Source organism: Simochromis diagramma, unplaced genomic scaffold (genome assembly GCF_900408965.1).
Source record: "Simochromis diagramma unplaced genomic scaffold, fSimDia1.1 OVJJ01000421.1, whole genome shotgun sequence".
Classification (NCBI taxonomy): Eukaryota; Metazoa; Chordata; class Actinopteri; order Cichliformes; family Cichlidae; genus Simochromis; species Simochromis diagramma.
This window is the reverse complement of record NW_024387250.1, coordinates 6345722-6363596: the sequence shown is the minus strand read 5'-3', so window position 1 is coordinate 6363596 and position 17875 is coordinate 6345722. Positions and strand designations below refer to the sequence as shown.

General features: G+C 42.3%; 1 protein-coding gene across 3 annotated transcripts in view; it reads right to left on the bottom strand.

Moving 5' to 3' along the window:
- dlg5a (discs, large homolog 5a (Drosophila)) overlaps positions 1 to 17875 on the bottom strand; it is a 41434-nt gene that overhangs the window by 6076 nt on the left and 17483 nt on the right. The window contains exons 5-27 of one of the 3 annotated variants that reach the window (XM_040001552.1): positions 17552 to 17735; positions 15849 to 16108; positions 15418 to 15730; positions 14526 to 14756; positions 13951 to 14135; positions 13711 to 13836; positions 12468 to 12600; positions 12185 to 12312; positions 11921 to 12096; positions 11724 to 11827; positions 10157 to 10249; positions 8869 to 9930; positions 8296 to 8416; positions 8037 to 8181; positions 7329 to 7462; positions 7123 to 7212; positions 6378 to 6546; positions 5780 to 5857; positions 4552 to 4714; positions 3016 to 3149; positions 2016 to 2180; positions 1747 to 1930; positions 182 to 330 (exon numbers count right to left, since the gene is read on the bottom strand). In XM_040001552.1, the coding sequence (XP_039857486.1) occupies positions 182 to 330; positions 1747 to 1930; positions 2016 to 2180; positions 3016 to 3149; positions 4552 to 4714; positions 5780 to 5857; positions 6378 to 6546; positions 7123 to 7212; positions 7329 to 7462; positions 8037 to 8181; positions 8296 to 8416; positions 8869 to 9930; positions 10157 to 10249; positions 11724 to 11827; positions 11921 to 12096; positions 12185 to 12312; positions 12468 to 12600; positions 13711 to 13836; positions 13951 to 14135; positions 14526 to 14756; positions 15418 to 15730; positions 15849 to 16108; positions 17552 to 17735 (4527 nt within the window). The remainder of the gene's footprint in view (positions 1 to 181; positions 331 to 1746; positions 1931 to 2015; positions 2181 to 3015; positions 3150 to 4551; positions 4715 to 5779; positions 5858 to 6377; positions 6547 to 7122; positions 7213 to 7328; positions 7463 to 8036; positions 8182 to 8295; positions 8417 to 8868; positions 9931 to 10156; positions 10250 to 11723; positions 11828 to 11920; positions 12097 to 12184; positions 12313 to 12467; positions 12601 to 13710; positions 13837 to 13950; positions 14136 to 14525; positions 14757 to 15417; positions 15731 to 15848; positions 16109 to 17551; positions 17736 to 17875) is intronic. The other 2 variants (XM_040001553.1, XM_040001554.1) reach the window with 2 other exon arrangements.

Below are 17875 nucleotides of genomic sequence, written 5' to 3'. Positions count from 1 at the left end.
GGACATAACTGGTTAGATGAGAAAGAGTCCAGCTTGTCCAAAGGCTCTCTCGTGATGGTTCTATATTTAGCAGAAGAAAAAGAGATGAGGCTGCTGTGGGAAAATTAGCGGTCTCTTTTTAGAAACCTGGATCACAAAACTCTTACGTGACCGTATGTTTAAGGCAAGTACAAGCACATACCTAATGTAAAAGCCATCTCCTGAAATATCTTTGACCACGTTGAAGTCATCAGGCCGATGCTGCACCTTTAATGTGACCGTCTCCGCAGGCTTTAACATCTCAACATAAACCTCTTCGGCTGTCTTATTCTTCATATTCACCGAGTTGTACTGAAAGAAAGGAGAATGCGAAAAAAGGGAGGTTTATTTCACGTTACATCACGAAAATAAAAGGGCGAAATCTGATGAATGTTTACACTCCTGTAATCATTTCATCGGCATGTGAATGGTGCACAAGCAAACAAGATTTCCTCCGAGCTTTCAGCTGTATTAAAGCGTCGCAGTATTGATTTGTGCCATGTATGGGGGAAGAAAAACAGGATGCGAGTGTGAAGGACAGATTGATGCTGTGCCGCCTGATGACAAAGCCGCATGGCAATTCACAACTGCAGGCTCTTTTTGGCAGAGAGCTAAAAAACAGTAGAATGGCAGGAATTGTCTTGTATGAGTTTGTGATGTTCTGGAGAAATTGCCAAGTGGGAGTGGGAGAGAACACAGATGAAGACGAGATCAATAAAATCAATGAAAAGAAAAAAAAAAAAGACAGGCAGGGGGGAAAAATGCCAGCACTTTCTGGCACTCTTCAAGTTTTAAGAAACAATAGCACAAAAAGTTACAAGAGACACAGCAAAACAACAAATTAGTATTGTGGCTGGTATTACACCTAAATATTTTTACCGTTTATCTATAGGAAACAAGGACACATCTTTATGTTTGAAAATGCTGTTTCAGGTATGATTTCATTTGGATGATCAGTTCTCTCATATCTTGAATGAAAGTTTTGCATGACACTTTCACAACCACAAACCACCTGAACGGCAGGCAATTACGGTAAATTGCAGCCATGCTGCTACGATCAGATTATCAAACTGTGGGAAATGTGCAGGAAAACAAACAAACAAAACCACTACAAAAAGAGCATATAAACCCAATTCCCAAAAAAGTCCCTGTGTAAAATGTTAATAAAAACAGAATGCAACGGTTTGCAAATCTCATGCACCCATTTTTTTTTTTTTTTCCCCCCAGAATAGAATACAATGAATTTGATGGCATCAGCATGTCTAAAAGAGGTTGGGACATGGGCAACAATAGTAAGTGGAACTAAACAGAAACAGCTGGAGGACCATTTTGCAGACAATTACATTTAATTGCCAACATGACTGGGTTTGCACACCTATAGGCAGTTAGCAAACTTGTCCTGCTCAGACATGTAGTGTATAGCTGGTAGTTGGGTTTATCGAGGTCAGATCACATGTCTCCTCTCAAGACAGTAACATCACGTGTCTGTCTTAGTGAGGCGTTTAGGGAAACACTGCATCTACAGAACAAAACATGAATGAGGCTTTTACTAGTTACTAATACAATATTCATGCAAAAATGACAAATTTAAAATGACTGATCTTTCCAGTTACCCATCCGACTGAATATAAATATACTGAATATGAATATGAAATCTATCCAGGTCCATTATAAAATTCCATGTGTCTGTTTGTGGATGTGGGGTCAGGTTACAGTATATGCCCCTACCTCCAGGATGAGGTCCCCAGGAAGCAGCCCATCGGGACCTCGAGCTGGACTGTCCTCATCCAGACTCTCTATGTAGACACCCCTCAGGTTTCCTCCACAGAGTGTGACCCCTACTTCCACCCCAGGCCTGCGTACTGTTACGAGCCGCGGCTCACCCGCTTTCCTGCCCCCCTCAGACGGCATCCTGGAGGGCAACAAGAGTCAGTTACAGAGATAATGAAGTGTAATTGTGTGTGTAATTGTCTTCCCGTCTTTGTCTACATGTGTACCTGATAAAATTGTGAGGGCTGGTAGTGGGCGTAGTCTGCTTGGAGGAGGGAGTGAGTGTGCCCTCATCCTGTTCACTGAGTGTATCGATGGTGGAGTGATTGTCAGGTGTAGCAGCCCCACTGCCCTGCGGAGTTGGCTGAGTACTGACCGGCTCCAGACGGGAGCTGCAGTGCAAAATAGGTTACACTGATTGCATTAAAAAGGGAGTTATGATTGATGCGCTTCATAAATGTCACAAATGTTTTATTTGACCTGAACGTATTCTGTAGCCAATCCAAGTATCAAAAAAGTCCAAATTTAGATTAACACCAGCTTTTATTGGACCCAGTGCAAACTGGCCAAGTGCATTAATTTTAATTAGAGTGACTCAGACTTTGTAACTTTGTTCCTTGCTTTATATTGTCTGTTTTCGCTCGTTAAGAACTGGTGAAAGATCACAAGAATTTAAATAATAGAAAAGCATCAGGCTAACAGATGAATCGTTTTAGGTATTAGTAATTTTTTTTGCTATATTCTGCATATGTGGAGATGCTTTAAAGCTGACCTATTACAATTAAAAAAAAGAATAGAAGGGCAATATGAACCCTGAGCTTTTAGCTTGTACCTACACTGGCTTCATTATTTGAAACTTCATTATATACATGGCAGAATATAAGGAAAAGCATAATAGGTCCACTTTAATGTGTCAGGATCTTATTAAAAAAAATACAGTCAATGCTAAAATGAGCCTAAAACCTTTTGTGTTGGTCAGACTCTGTGCACATTGCTAATATTTAAAGACAAACAGCTACAAAGTTCATCTTTTCACCTGGGTGATCAAGTGCTGTTTCAGATATTACTTTATGTATACTCAGCTAGAAAAGTGCAAGTCAATAAGATGTAACACCTGGCCTCACTGCCAGAGTGTATTTAAAATGCAGCTGGAACCGATTTAAAAATTAGCCAAATGAAACAGCTGAGACTCCGATAAAAACTAACCCTACACTAACGCCACATTACCTCGAGCGAGAGTGGTTGCCCAGCTGGTACATGTGTGGGTTGTACTGTGCCATAATGGTGATGGTGTCGCACTGCTGGCCGATGATGAGACGAGCTTGCTGCTCAGTAGCGTTCCGCAAGTTGATGCCATTGTACTGATAAAGTGAGAAAAATGTGATTAGGACAGGGAATGAAGGAAGACACGGGAATATATTCTATTATCAGTCTATTAAAGGCTTTAAGTCAGGGGTGTCAAACTCATTCTAAATTGTGGGCCACATATAGCTTTGATGTGAAGTGGGGAGGACAAGTGAGACGAAGAAAAAGAAGTACCTCCGTTTATCTACATGATAAAGAAATGTTGCTGTAGAATTATTTTACAATTTAAGAATCAATACGTAAAATTACAGACAAATTTCTAGAGTAGACAGAAAAGTTCACTAACATATAAAAAAATCATTTAATTTGTTTATATATTAGTTAATTACTTTGTGTTGTATAAATGAGAATTGGGGGGGGGGGAAGAGTCTTTATCACTAGGAACTGCTATAAAACCTATGAAAATACAGTTAAAAGTCCAAAATTTAGATGCAAGATGCCTTCCTTTACTTGTTCCAAAGCCATCCAGTGGGCCAGATTGGAATCTTTGCCTGGCCGATTCTGGCCTCCAAGCCTTATGTTTGACACCTATGCTTTCAGTTATTTGCAGCAATTGGTGAAGAAAGTAGTTATGAGTTATGAGAGCTGACTAGTCATTAAAAAGGAAAAGTGTACATATGCATAAATGTAGAGCTGAATGCATGCACCTCAGCCCTTAAAATACATTATAACAGTCAGAGCTCCAGATCAAGGAGGCATCTGCTTTCATTTTCACTGAGCTTCAACTACTAATAATAAATATATCGGTGACATATCCATTAATATCTTGCTTATATTGAAAAAAAAAAAAAAAAAGATCTTTTTTGGACTCTCACTCATATGCTGTTGCATGCCTGTAAAAATGTGAAGAGGGCACGTTACACTGGAGCAGCCCAGACGCTGTGGCTCTTACTTAAAGGGAAGCGACAAGCCGAAGCACTGTTAAAGGCTCCACTACTTTATGTGATGGTGAAATAAATCAAAATTATGGAACACGCAGCTAAATTTCTGCAAACGCAGTGGGGGTATATTTCTTCACTTCAAAAACATTCCTACTAAGTGTTTTTCTTTTTTACTACCTAAACTGTGCATCATCTACAGCTACAGTAAACTCACAATTGATGTGACAGCTTGTGCAGTTATTTTACTTGTGTAGAGGGGGGAAAAAAGAAAAAGGCATTTCAGCAAGTATTAAAATACTGGGAACAGCTTCAGCACTAATGAATACAGTCCTCCAGGAAGTGAAGCCAAACATAATAAATGTATGGTAGGCAGCAAAATGAATGTGCCTTTGAAGACTGAATATATTTGTGGCATCTGTATTACTATGTTTCTATTTTGCAGGCATCTGCCAGTAAACTCTTATTTATGTTGCTTGAAGGTATGTAACCTTTTTGACCAACAGTAGGTTGTTCATACCTCCAGTAATTGGTCTCCATACTCCAGTCCTGCCTGGTGGGCGATGCTACCTCCAGTGACTTTAGACACAAAGATTCCTCCGTTCTCCCCACTGACAATGGAGATGCCCAGAGGCTCTGCACCTTTGTGCACAATGACATTGCGGGGTTCCTCCAGGTATGGCCTAATAGGGGAAAAGAGGAAAAAAAAATATATACATGAATGAACAGAATCACATAAATGCAGTTATAAGTAGGTCACCACACAGGAGTAGAAGGTAGTGAGGGTAATAAGTTTCCTTACAGATCTGGGGAGTTACTTCCTGACTGGGCTTTTCCTTAAGTTACACAAAATTACATCTGGTTCAAATTCTAAATACATTAGGAATAAAAAGCTTATCTTCAAATTTAAGAATATTTAACACCAAGCTTCAATACCACCCCCCACCCACAGGTATGTAGTGGATCATCTCTGCAGAGTGCCACATTGTGACCGTCCTATAGAAGAAACCGCAGCTTTACAGAGACAATGTGCACAAAAGTGAAATCACAGCCATGTGAAATCCTTTCACATGAAGAAGATTTGCATGAATTTTGTGGGTCTTCATAACAAGGTGGCTTTGGATATGGGTTTCATGTAGGTAGATAAGAGGGAGTGGATTAGCAGCCAGAGACCAGGGTAAAGAGAGTGGTGTGGTACAAAAACAAACAAAAAGATCATGATCTAGAAGCTTGAGACTGAATAATAATGATACCAGTGCATAACATACATACTGCAGACTAAAGGGTGACTTGGCTTAAAAACCAGCAGTGCACACATGCATAGTGACTATGGTGTTATCATAGAGCACGGATGCTACATGCACCCTGCTAGATTCAAATGGCTTTCTGACATGGAGAGAGATATGGGCGGGGCACATAAACAACACCAAACCTTTGAAGTTGAAAGTGTATCTAATCAAGAGTTCTGTGTCCTCAGGCACAAATCACACTGCTGCATGCAAACAACCATCTGTCTCAGAATTACACAACTCTTGGGGTGGGTTAAAAAAAAAAAATGTATAAAAAAAATAAAAAATAATAAAAACCTCTTTTTGCATTCCATATAGTCCACATAAACCTCACAAGCCTTTCTGGTCCTCCTTATTCTCTACCCAACTATTACATGTTGACAACATGGGCTGGGGAGAAGGCTGGGGGAAGGGGAGGGGGGCATATCCTTGTTTGTATCACTGTGAGAAGGAACAAACCTGAGGCTCCTGAGAGAGGAGAACCTCGGCCTTGCAGCCAGAGGAATCCTTAGAAAAGAGCGATTACGGTAAAGAGATCTGGAAGTGGAGGGTTGCAGAGAGGTAGGAGGAAGATAAAGAGGAAAATGGAAGACAGATATCATACAGAGACAGTAACATGTAAAAGAGTGGTGTTGGTTATAAAATATGTGGCAGGAAAGTTAAAAGATAGAAGATCCCAACAAAACATTTAAAAAAAAAAAACTGCTTCTTTGAAAAACAGCAAACCATATTACCATTTGGAGTTTTAATAGGATTTCAATCTGAATTTCAATGGGGGGATTGCACAACTGACCATGATGGACCTGTTGCCTAGCAACACCTTTTGAAATAGCCTAGGAGGATCCTTGAGGGCAGACACAGGCTATATAGTACCAGCTTCTAATCATCATTCAGCCAACAACTACACCATTCGGAGGGAAATTTTTGCAGCATCTCAGTCCGATAGCAGACGCTGCAAAAAAATCGCTCAACAAGATGGTCACACACAGTTAGCATCTTCTATGTTCCCTTTAATTTAATTTTCTTTTTAATGTAGGAATAGTTCTCTACATCATACCTGTCTTTCCTGCGCTCTCCTATTGGCACAGGGCTGACTGAGATCCGAGGTAAAGTAGAAATGGATCCTTGTGATTGGCTGCTGGCAAATGAGGAAGTCTCCAGATTGAGTGGTGATTGTGGAGGCGTGATGAGGCTGGGACTGCTACACTCGGAATGCGAGAGGGAGCCTGGGTTTAGGTAAAGAGGAGCAGAAAAGAATAAGGACATTCCTAAAATACACACTGAAATATGAAAACTTCAACTTCATAGCATTTTCCCTCCCAGAAAAGATCATTAAAAACCTAAATTTTCTCCTCAAATCTTCATTTTTTATTTTTTGATTTGCCTCATGCAAATGTTAGTTTGACATTTTGAATCAGAAGAAAAATTATTCTAGCAACCTAAGGAGTGTTTGGATTAATCACTTGGATCTAGATGTTATTCTTGTGTCTAAACACAATTTGACTACTGATCCACATGAACCCAGAGGTGATAAGCAAACCACTTACTGATGACACAAACTGGTAAAGATTTTTCTGCTTAGGCAGTTTAACCTTAGTTTAAACCTCTATAAAAAAAACACTGAACTAACCAAGCTCAACAATAGTAAAGCAGACATTGAAAACAATACAAACAAACAAAATAAATAAAATAAAAAGTCTGTGGAATTCTGCCCCCCTCAGAGTTTGATCTGAGAGACTTCAATAGTCATATTTTAACAATCATTTGATGTGTTGACTGTATTTTACCAGCAGGCACAGTACCTCTGTCTGAGCCCAGCATGGAGCGCGGGTAGCGGGGAGTAGAGGGGATTTTGATCCTCTCTGTGCGGTACTGAACATTATTGGAAGAACCTGTCAGAAGCATGAGAAGGATAAGACACGAAAATGAATGCAAAAAGAAAAAGTGGCGTTGAGCTTTGGGACTGCTGGTGTGTGCATGTGCGTGCGTGCGTGCGTGTCAGACTGACCGAGCCGTGCACTGGATGGCAGTGAGTTTGTACCGTGTGAAGCTCTGCTGCTGCGTGATGATGAGGATTCGGAGAAGTCATTTGAGCGTTTCTGCTGGCTCAGGTCCAGGCTCAGACGACCCTGGTGTTGTGGGCTGCACAGGGAAAGAAAACAAGCTTTGAGACCATCATAACTGAACACAGATTCTTTTTTAATTATTTAGATTTTTACAAATTTACTCAGACCTGTAGACTAAAGAACTCTGTTCCCCACTGCCTTTAAAGTTCTAACACTTGACAGGAGTTTATTACCTTTTGGACTACTTCAGTTTTGCAGACACACAATTGCACACTCAATGTTATACCATATGTATAAATCTTATTATTTCTACTGTATTTCTAATGTTTTTAATAATAGAATAATTGATAAACTATTTATTTAGTTTTAGTTTATGTGTTTGTTTTTTTGTACAGAGAAGCATGTTTTTTTACTGTATATGACAAAACTTTGAAAACTGTGTGAGTGGCTGGGCTAAATTACAACATCTCGATATTAAGGCAAAGCAACAGCAGGTATGTAAAATAACTGTCAGTTTGCCTTTGGGAACTGGATAATTTTAAATCATTAGTCATTACAAAACACTAAACTTCCAGTTAAAGTAGCCTGAAGATAAACCGTCAGTTTTAAAGCTGGGTTCAAGGAAACTGTGGGCATTTAAAGGCTATAACCTGGTGTGGGTGTGCTGGTGGCATATCTGGGATGCGACAGATGGACAGTTGCTGGTATGAACACGGTGACTGCGCACAGTGTACACTGGATTCCTCATCACGGCCGTCACAGCGGGGCAAGGTGACAGTCCACGGTGGGTGGAATCTGCCAATTACACACATTCACACACACACACGACCATTTTATAGACGCTGGAATCTGTGATTATCCTGAGAGCACATAGGGACCGACCTATGCTTCAGCAGTCTGCAAACTTACTCGGAGGTAGGGATCCACCGTAGACTGTGGGGACAAAGCCGACACTGTGTCTATGAGAGCGGCTGGGGGAGGAACGCAGCATGTCCCTGGGCTCTGGTGAATGCTCATCATTAGAGTAGCTCTGTGATTAATGACAGTTAAAAATTAAACAGTGGGGCAAGTACCATATGGCAAGAATGACAACCTGAACATCTAACACTGAAAATAACATTTATCCCCAATGCATTCTCCAGGTATGGTATTTGAGCACTCGATTCTGACTCAGCTTGTGCACGGGGTGCAAGGCATCAATCACTCCGACACACTGGCAAGAGGCAAATCCCAGAGGCTTTACTGTGTCTGGGCTGTAATTTCTATTATAAAATGGAAGCTTTGGCCCACCGGGATGATTTGAAAGGTCCCATTTTGAATTTTCCCCTCAAATACATCATATTCTCTGCATTACAGAGGCTTCTAATCAAAACTACCTCAGATTGACTGAGGGTGAAAGCAAAATAATATTTTATGGGAAAAGCAAAAACAAATGTGACTCAAACTAAATGCACTTTTGCACCTCTGAGCCCCTCAACTCACTTGGAAGGTGGGAAGAGTAATGGTCTGAGGGGTCATCCTACGTCGAAGGGCAGGGGCAGATTTAGGGCGCGGCCTCTTCACCTCTGGCTCCTCCCCTCTGGTACGACCAATGTCCTCATCACAAGACTTCCGTGAGGTGAGGACCTTGCCTTCCAGGAAATAGTGGTTTCCGTTCCTGTCCCTTTCTCGCTCACTCCTGTCTCTGCACTCGCCTGCTGCCATGGAGATGGCAGCCTCTCCCTTGCCGTCAGAGGTGATTGTGCAGTCAGAGGCAGAGCTGCTTTGATGTTTGTGTTTGAATTTGAAGGAGTCGCTGCGAGTGGGTGGGGTTGGGGGAGTTGGGGTAGGGGTTGATGAGGAGGAGAGGGACTCTGTCTTTGAAGGTTGTGGAGAGTGAGAAGCTGCTGCAGCAGCAGCAGCCACTGCTGCAGTCTGATTGGCTGCCATGTACTCCATCTTAGTGGAAGGTGTTTCAGGGCGTTTGAAAGTGTCTGGGTCAAAGATGGACTTCCGCTGCTTGGGTGATTTGTAGATGGAGAGTTGGGTGGCTGCAGAGACTGGACTAGTGTCTCTAGTATCTGGAGCGACCGACATACTTCCCACTATCATTTTTGGCCATGTGCCGCCACTGTGCTTCTTCTCCATGGCTGCATCCATGGTGATGCAGTCTGCAGGTGAAACTGGCTCAAAGGGCAAAGAGGAAGGCGCTTTCGTGTAGGGACAGCACTCTTGGAAAGCACTGGGCCCATACCGGCCATTTCCCAAGTCTGAAGATGGCCGAAGGCTGGTGGCATGGAGGGATCCTGTGGAGAAGGGCCTGCTGATGTCACCATACATGTCATCAGATTCACCTCTGACCTTTCTCCTCTCCCCAGAAATGCTGCCTGTGCTAGCGCTTCCAACATCTGGGCAGAAAATGTCCGTCTGTGTCGAGCTGTTGTGTTTGAGATTCCGACTGTTCCGGGAGTGAATCTCCGACAGGTGAATGCGCCCGTTTGACTTCTCTGATGACTCGCGCAGACTCTCAAAAATGTTCTGGCCTGATGTGCTGTGAGGGAAAAACTGTAGAGAGAGCAATGGAAGCGATTAACCACACCTGATAAACATACTTTCGTTTTTTAAAAGAATACACTGCCAAACAAAATGAGTCAGTTTTCTCAGTTCTCACAAACCACACTGTTGAATTTGTAAACCTGCTATGTAGGACGCACAGCAGTAGAAAGGAAATCTTTTAAAAACTTTCAGTCAGGCTCTCAGAGTTCACAGAGTGAGATGAATACTGGCCCACCTTCATAAGAGAGAGGCTGAGAGAGTCCCTGCAGCTACGCAGCAAAGCCTCACACTCTGTCACAGACTTGTTATCCAGAGCAATCCCGTTTATCTGCAGAATGGGGAAAAACACTGGAAATAAAAGCAGGTCCTTCAACACAAAAGCAATGCACACTTGTCTTTCCTGATATTCCCCCGATGCGTTTGTACATCTTGGGTAGCAGTATCGCTATAACAGATACACATCTACAAACACATACAGGTGACAAATCTCCTAAACATGAGATTCCCAGGCTCCGAGATGTGTCATATGCTACTGCGGTGGGAAAACCACAAGAAATCTAGGCCAACACATTTCAGTCTCAACAACCCCTCACACTGCAGTCTGCACATTCCTTTAGAACAGACGTGACCTGAGAGGATTCTCCAAAACACAAACAAGGTCAAAGATACTGAAGAGCAAACTATGTACTTTATTACAGCTGAGATTTAACATAAATTATGTCCTGAAAGAACATCATGCCTGAACCTAAAACAAGCAGGGGAAAGAAACCTTCACTTCTGATCTTTAGGGTTCAGTAGCGGGCATTCATTTGCATTTTGTACTTATTTCACCTCCAGTTCAGCACACTGTTCTCTTTTTTTGCAAATGCAACTATGCATTTATTGAGTCGTGCTAAAGAGATTATATAAAAGAGAGACAAGGTAGTCAAATCTATATGGGAATTCTGTAACATCAAAGTTGCTCATGGCCACAAAGAGCCAAAGAATCACCAAGGTGAGAAACATGAGCCAATCGTGTTGTAATGGACCACTTTCATGCATATTTCAGGATGTCAGTGGGGCAATTTGAACTCTTGTTAGAAGAGTTGGGAACACATCTGAGGAGCCAGAGAAATAATTTCAGAGAGCCGATTGTCCCGGAGCGGTGACTTGCTCTGTGTCTGAAGTAAAATTGTGTTATTAAAGTGCTAGACTTGTTGCCAAATAGAGTGGTCTGACTGGTCAGATCTGTATATTCGGATTCGAAAATTTAAAAATCATACTGCAGATTTATCTAGTTAAACGACATGGTCAAAGTGAAGAGGTGCATTAAGAAAATATTTTTAACCCACTAAATATTTGCGCAGATTTTATGTGCCCGGTGTGTTAAGTCCTTTAAAGGTGATGCACATGTTTCTAAACAAACCGGGGACCTAAGAATTCTGCTGCTGCTGGAAGATTAGCACTAAATACAAGGCCGCGTTTCCATCTCCTTTAAAAAGAAGGATTTCTGACACGTCTCTCTTCAGTTCCCCTCTGGGGTGAGTATACTGCAGCTATGTGCTTGGAGACAGCTCCACCTACCACTGCAGAGCTCCAAGATTTTGAGGATTTAATCAAAAGAGGAGACTTCCCTCCTTCCACTTCACACCCTCAGCCAAATCCCACCTTATCTACTTTTGGAGTGTGGATACTGAAATGGATCAAGGGCTGGATTAGAAACCCAAAGAAACCTCTGTGAACTGCAGCGTGCCAGACATACAGGAAGAGAGTATCAAAAAAAATAGAGAGAGGGGATTTCATAGAAGCTGAAACTAACTCACAGCAATGAGTCTGTCTCCAACTGTGAGAGAGCCCTCCCTCGCTGCTGGACTTCCCTGGACAATGGCAGTGACAAACACTCCACTTTCCAGACCAATGCCACTGTCTAAGATACAAAAGACAAAAAGAGGTTGATGAACAAGGAAAATGCAGACATCTTTATAAATATTTCAATCCATTTATAGAGACAGTATTATACCTTTGTGTCCCATAAGGTTTATATGGACAGGAGTGACCAGCCTTCCTCCTAGAGACTTCCTCCTTCGTACCACCATATTGATCAGTCCTCCGCCATTAAGAACAGCCTTCACCACCTGCTTCCTGTCCTTATTGGTCAGGTCGATGTCATTAATCTTCAATAGCCAATCATTCACTCTAAAAACATGAGAGAACAAAGGGTGAGGTATTTAATAAAGCATTAATAAAGCCACATAAACAGATCTCTTCTTGAGGCAGCTCATACCTTAACCTTCCATCTGCGATACTTCCTTTGTCCACCCGTGTAACAAAAATGCCACAATCTCCAGGTAAATATGGATCATTTACCCCCTCTGCAATATCAAACCCAAGCGCCTTCAAATCCATGTCATCCTGTGAAGCCAATAACATAAGGGTCACTTGGCTCATTCTGAAAAACCCATTTTAATGCCATCATGTTTTGACAGATCTTAGGGGTCTGCTGGCTCTCAGGAGATTAGCATGTGACCAATTCAATCTCAGCAATAAGACCTGACCACTACTCTTACCCTGTCCTTCTCAAACTCCACCACCTCCGTCTCCCACTCCAGGGAGTCTGTGTCAATGGCCGAGTCATGAGAGCTGTGGGCCATTAACTGACAGAACCGGGCCTCCTTCTCCAGCTGGCTTTCCATCTTCTCCCTTAACAAAGGCAGACATAACACACACAGAGTCAAAGGTTAGTCACTTGAGGAAGGATGGGCAGAGAGAAAAAGAAAGAGCAGGGAAAGGAGAGAAAATAAAATAAAATAAAAAAAAATACAGCCCGGATCAAAAGGGAGCCGCATCTACAGATTGCGCAGAATTTTACATATTTTAATCTTCGTGTCAGTCTCGAGCTTTGTTTCAAAACATCTGACGTGCTCTCATTCTTACGAACACTTTCCATTTAGAGGTCCAACGAGTTCAATTTAAATTTATTCCCAGAAAAGAAAAAAAAAAAAATCTAAAAGTAGATTGCACACAATGCCACACTGTCAGCAAGATATATGGTGTCCTACTGAGGCATGCCTTAAGGGTTGCAGTGACATTAAAACCCCAATTGTACATCAGTCTCTGATGAGGATAGAGGAAGAAACTCAAAGTCACTGTATGGTGCATACTCTATATAGGGAAAATGTTAGATTACTAGTTAGATAATAATTGGATACAAGCACCATACATTACAAGTGGTTATAGTTAGATAATGTTAGGATTAAATTAGTAGATGGGGAAAGAGACTCGACTTTCCCCAGAATCTACCCTCCAGCCTGGAAATCGCAACCCTCGTGCAGGGATCTGACACATAATGGTTGTCATACACACTTTCGCCAGCAGAGGGAGCCTCTACATGCATTCTAAACAGTCACATGAAGGGCCTTGAAGACAGCGAGACAAAATGTGTGTGTTCAAAACACTGACGCTTTCCGGGATTACACTTTAATCTGGGTGTGTGGAAATGTTGCCAGAAACACAACTGCATGTCTCCAAAGGCTGAATGTCATAGCTTATGCCCAGCCAAGCCACACACTGACTACAACAGCTTACAGAGACAGCACAACACACACAGCTGAGTGAGTAGAGGCCATGTTGTTTGCACTTGCTGAAATGCAGAAGACCTTTCCACTTATTCCTTAGGAGTCTTTATTGGGATTCAGCTTTTATGAAACAAATGGAGAAGAAAGTTGGAAATGTGGAAATATCATGCAGTGAGGGAATCAAACAAGAGACTTCAGAGCTGACAGCAGCTTTAAAGCCATGGTGAAGACTCACTTTAGTTCTTTAAGTTCTCGCAATGTGTCATTCTTCTGTTTTCTCATATCATCCAAATTACGCAGGGCATCAGCCAGATCGCTGACTGCCCGGTCCCTTTCTCGTCGCAGGTTGTCACACAGAGTCCTACAGAAAGAAGAGAAGGGAGATTGTGAGTAATTAGTTTAGTGGAGAGGGAGATCAACTACAGACCCTCTCAGCTTTGCTAAAAGTTTTTTAAAAACCCATAAACGCACTGACCTTATGCTTTCCCTCTCCGCCACTATTTTGTCTCTCTCCTGGAAGGCCCAATCCCTTCGACATTTGGCCACCTCAGCTTCCTGTGTGGCCTCCTTCAGCTCCTGGGACATCGCTTCATATTGTTTCCTTAGCATCTCGATCTCCTTATTGGCTCGTTCCATGTCCAAGGTGGCAGAGTCTTGTTTCTAAGAACATTAAGAGTACATGAAAAAGATTAATTTTATAACACACTACGTCTCGTTTTTCATCTTAAGCATTCTAAACAATAGTCCCATACAACAAACCAAGTACTTTTCATGTATATAACCCTGCACAAGGACTATTTAAATGGCTGCTTAGTGGGTAGAAAGAGATGATTTTTAATCATACGTTTTGGTTTACACTGAATTACATATCATGGATCTAGGAAGAAAGGGCTAGATATAAGTGCTTGGCTACCTTTTGAAGAAAAAAAAACAAGTTGGGAAATTGGTTCACAGGCTACACCAGTGATAGTATATGGTATAAAGAGGACACCACAACAAAGACGTCAACAGATGCTTCCTGAGATTTTATGAAAAAGCGGTGACATTTACTTGTCTGGCTTGATAGTATTCTCTGAGCAGCTGATCCCTTTGAATGATGGCCTCTGTCCTCTCCTTGCGGGCCACATCCCTCTCCTCCCGGACCGTCTCGATGTCCTTGCAGGCCTGGCTCAACTCCTTCTGGGCCTCAGCTTTGTCCTTCACCTCATGGCAATACTTCTCCAGCAGCTCATTCCTCTCGCAGATGGCCCTGTCACGGTCCACCAGTGACGAGTTCAACTCCTATCCCAGAACAAAAGGCAAAATAGAATGAGGGCATCTCAGCACAGTGAGTCATTAATGTGATGTGAAAATATTGTTGGGGGTCTAATGCAGAGTGATCTGATACTAGCTTCAAATCCTTTTGCAGTGTTCAGAAATATCCTCCAAAAAGAAGCAGAACCATTCGCGTGTACAGTGTGAGAAGGTGTCTAGTGATCAACCGATGACGCAGATGTGCAGATTTATAGATTTTGAAGGTTATGGTGAAAGTAGAGTCAATTCGGTTTTATTTAGAAAAACAAAATGATCTCAAAACACTTGAAATAGTAAACCCAAGACCTTCAGTATTTTCAGTATTGCAATAAGAAACCAGTTGCATTTTGTTAGCTTTGGAAGCAGCTTGGCTAAATGTTTCCCCCACTCCAAGCTACACTAGATGGTTGCTGGCTTCAGCTTTACCATGACAGAGGTATCGATCTTCTCATCCAATGCTCCTTTCTGTTTTGGGTTTTTTTTTTTTTTTTTAATGACTACTACAAGTCAAATTCTTTGATGGATTTGGCATGTTTTTTTAAGCAGGTCATATTCAGTGCCAATTTTCTTGTCCTGAAGTCTATCAGTTATAAAAGACATATACACCTGAAGATATGCTGTTGTTTTAACGTGTTTTAAAGCCCGATACCTGTCTGAGAGCCTCCAACTCTTCACTGGCCACCACCCTCTCTGATGAAGTGTTTTTCAGTCGAGCCTCAGCTGCCTCCAGTTCAGTTTGCAACTTGTCCACCTCCTTGATCACCTGGTCCCTTTCGCTCATGATGAGGCGATATTCATTAAACACAGAGTCCCTCTCCTCCTTGTACTTCTCGCAGTCCTTGGCCGACTTCAGCTGCAAGTTCTTGTAGCGCGTCACCTCTGATTGCAGCCGCTCCATCTCTCTCTGCAGCTCCTTGTTCTGAGCTGAGGACTTGTTCAGCTCCTGCTGCACTGAATCAAACCTGGAAGAGGGGAGAAATGCATGTAGTCTGAGTACAGCACTAACCCTACTTTGACTCAAACAGACAATTTAATTTAACTCTTTTGTGTCTTTTTTGTGTCACGTAATGATGCTTTCACCTCCTCATTGAGGTAGAGTACTGCTGCTGGTAGTGCATAGCTGAGTCTCGCTGTTTGAGCAACGCATCCATCTGCTTCTGCAGCCTCCGGTTCTCCTCCTCCGCTTGCTCCAGGCGGCTCAGGTCTGTGTTGTGGTTAGCTACCTTCTCACTGTAACGCTTGCTCAGGGAATCATACTCCTTCTTTACAGCCTCCAACTTCTCCATAGCAGTGTCATACAGCTTATTTAATACCTCTGATGAGCCCTTCTCGCTCATTACCTGGTAAAAAAAAAAAAATGCATACAAAGCAATTAGCATTGGTCAGAATGTTAATACCACAAACCTGTATGTACTTGTTGTACCCCACCTTAGCAGCAGATGGTGTTAATGTGCGGACAGGAGTGTAAGTGCAAGATAATCTGTGCCCACTTAAAACAAACAAAAAAACAAACAAAAACAAAACAGATTTTATAAGGGCAAGTTTATTTCTAGGACTGCAGTTACGTACTTGGTTAACTGTGCTGGTCAGTCATTTGTCTTTAACTGTTTTAAGCACAGAGTGCGCTCTTCAGACTGCACTACTTATTCCCTTTCATTTCTGCAGGTCTTGCTGATATAGTCTTCCAGATTCCCAGAAGAGCTTCTGTGACCCGAAGGCTGTATTGACCTCTGCGAAAGCACACACTGCAAATGCACCAATGTGATCGTTACGTTGTTTGGGTCAGAGTGCCCTTTGCCCATGCCAAGCCCTTTTCTTCTGTGTGTGCCCTTTTCAGAAATGCTCTGTGTGCATTTCCCTCTGCTTGGCTGCCCTGTGCTTGCAACTACTGCAGTGTCCCCATGGGTACTGTGTAAGACACTACTTCACAATATGGGTCACTGTCCCCTTGTGCTCTTAGAAGAAAGTATTCAGTACATAAAACACAAGAGGAAAGACTTTCTGACATCCCAAAATATATGAGGTGCAATCAAAAAGATAAAAAATAAAAAAAATCTGTGGCTGTCCCTTAGAAATGCAAGAACTGAATCCTGTTTAAATCTGATCACTATCAACTTTGAGATAGTCTCCTCGCTAAGCAAGAATTTCTGGGAAGTCGTGCTTTCCCAGCACATCTAACACCATCTCCAACGTGCACATTCTCTTATACACTGGTTTTTTTAGGGGGAAAAAAAGATACAGTCGCGTGGTCAGTAGAGTTTAAGGAGAATGATTATAGTGTTGGTGCAGGAAAAAGACTTTGACTGTACATTAACACATTATAAGCGCGGACAGCTCATGTAATTTAGCACAAACGTTTGTCATTAAATGCCTCAGGATGCTAAGGTAGAACACTGTGTTAACTGACCCTTGGTGACTAATTCACTGCGTACAATCCTGTGCGTGCCAACAACAGCACCAAGCACGGGTTTGGTCACACTGTGGCCTTTACGTGTGTGCTCTTGCACTTGAGTTTCTGTTTATAGCAGTACACCCAAATTGCACAACCAATGACTGTCCTTTAGGAGAGCTACCGCTCACACCTTGCAGCACGCGCATCAGCACGCCAGCCTCACATGCTTTCAGAAAGATTACTAAGGCACCACATATTTGTAAAGGAACAAATATTTGCATGAAAAAGCAGTTCGGTTTTATATATGCAGGCCCACCATCTGTGCCATGTCACTCAATCTCTAATATAACATCTGGACAGCAACAGCGGTGCGTCTGTGACCGCGTTATACCTGCTGTTGCTGCAGCCGAAGGTCCGCCAACTCTTTCTGGTCTTGACTGTGCAGTCGTTTGAGCTCCTCACAGTTCTGTTTTAGGTGGTTGTGCTCCCGGACAAGTTGGGCATTGTCCCTCCTGAGTGTTTCCATCTCTTCCTTCAGCTGTGCCTGGTCGCCCAAGACACGGCTGTGCAGCATGCTAAAAAGAGGAAGAGTGAACATAGATGGACGTGCAAACATACAGAGCAGAAAGCAAACTTTGATTAGATTAGGTAAACACAGACAGAGGATACGCAAGTACATGCAAAATGGAAAACTAAAATATTATTTATTCTACAT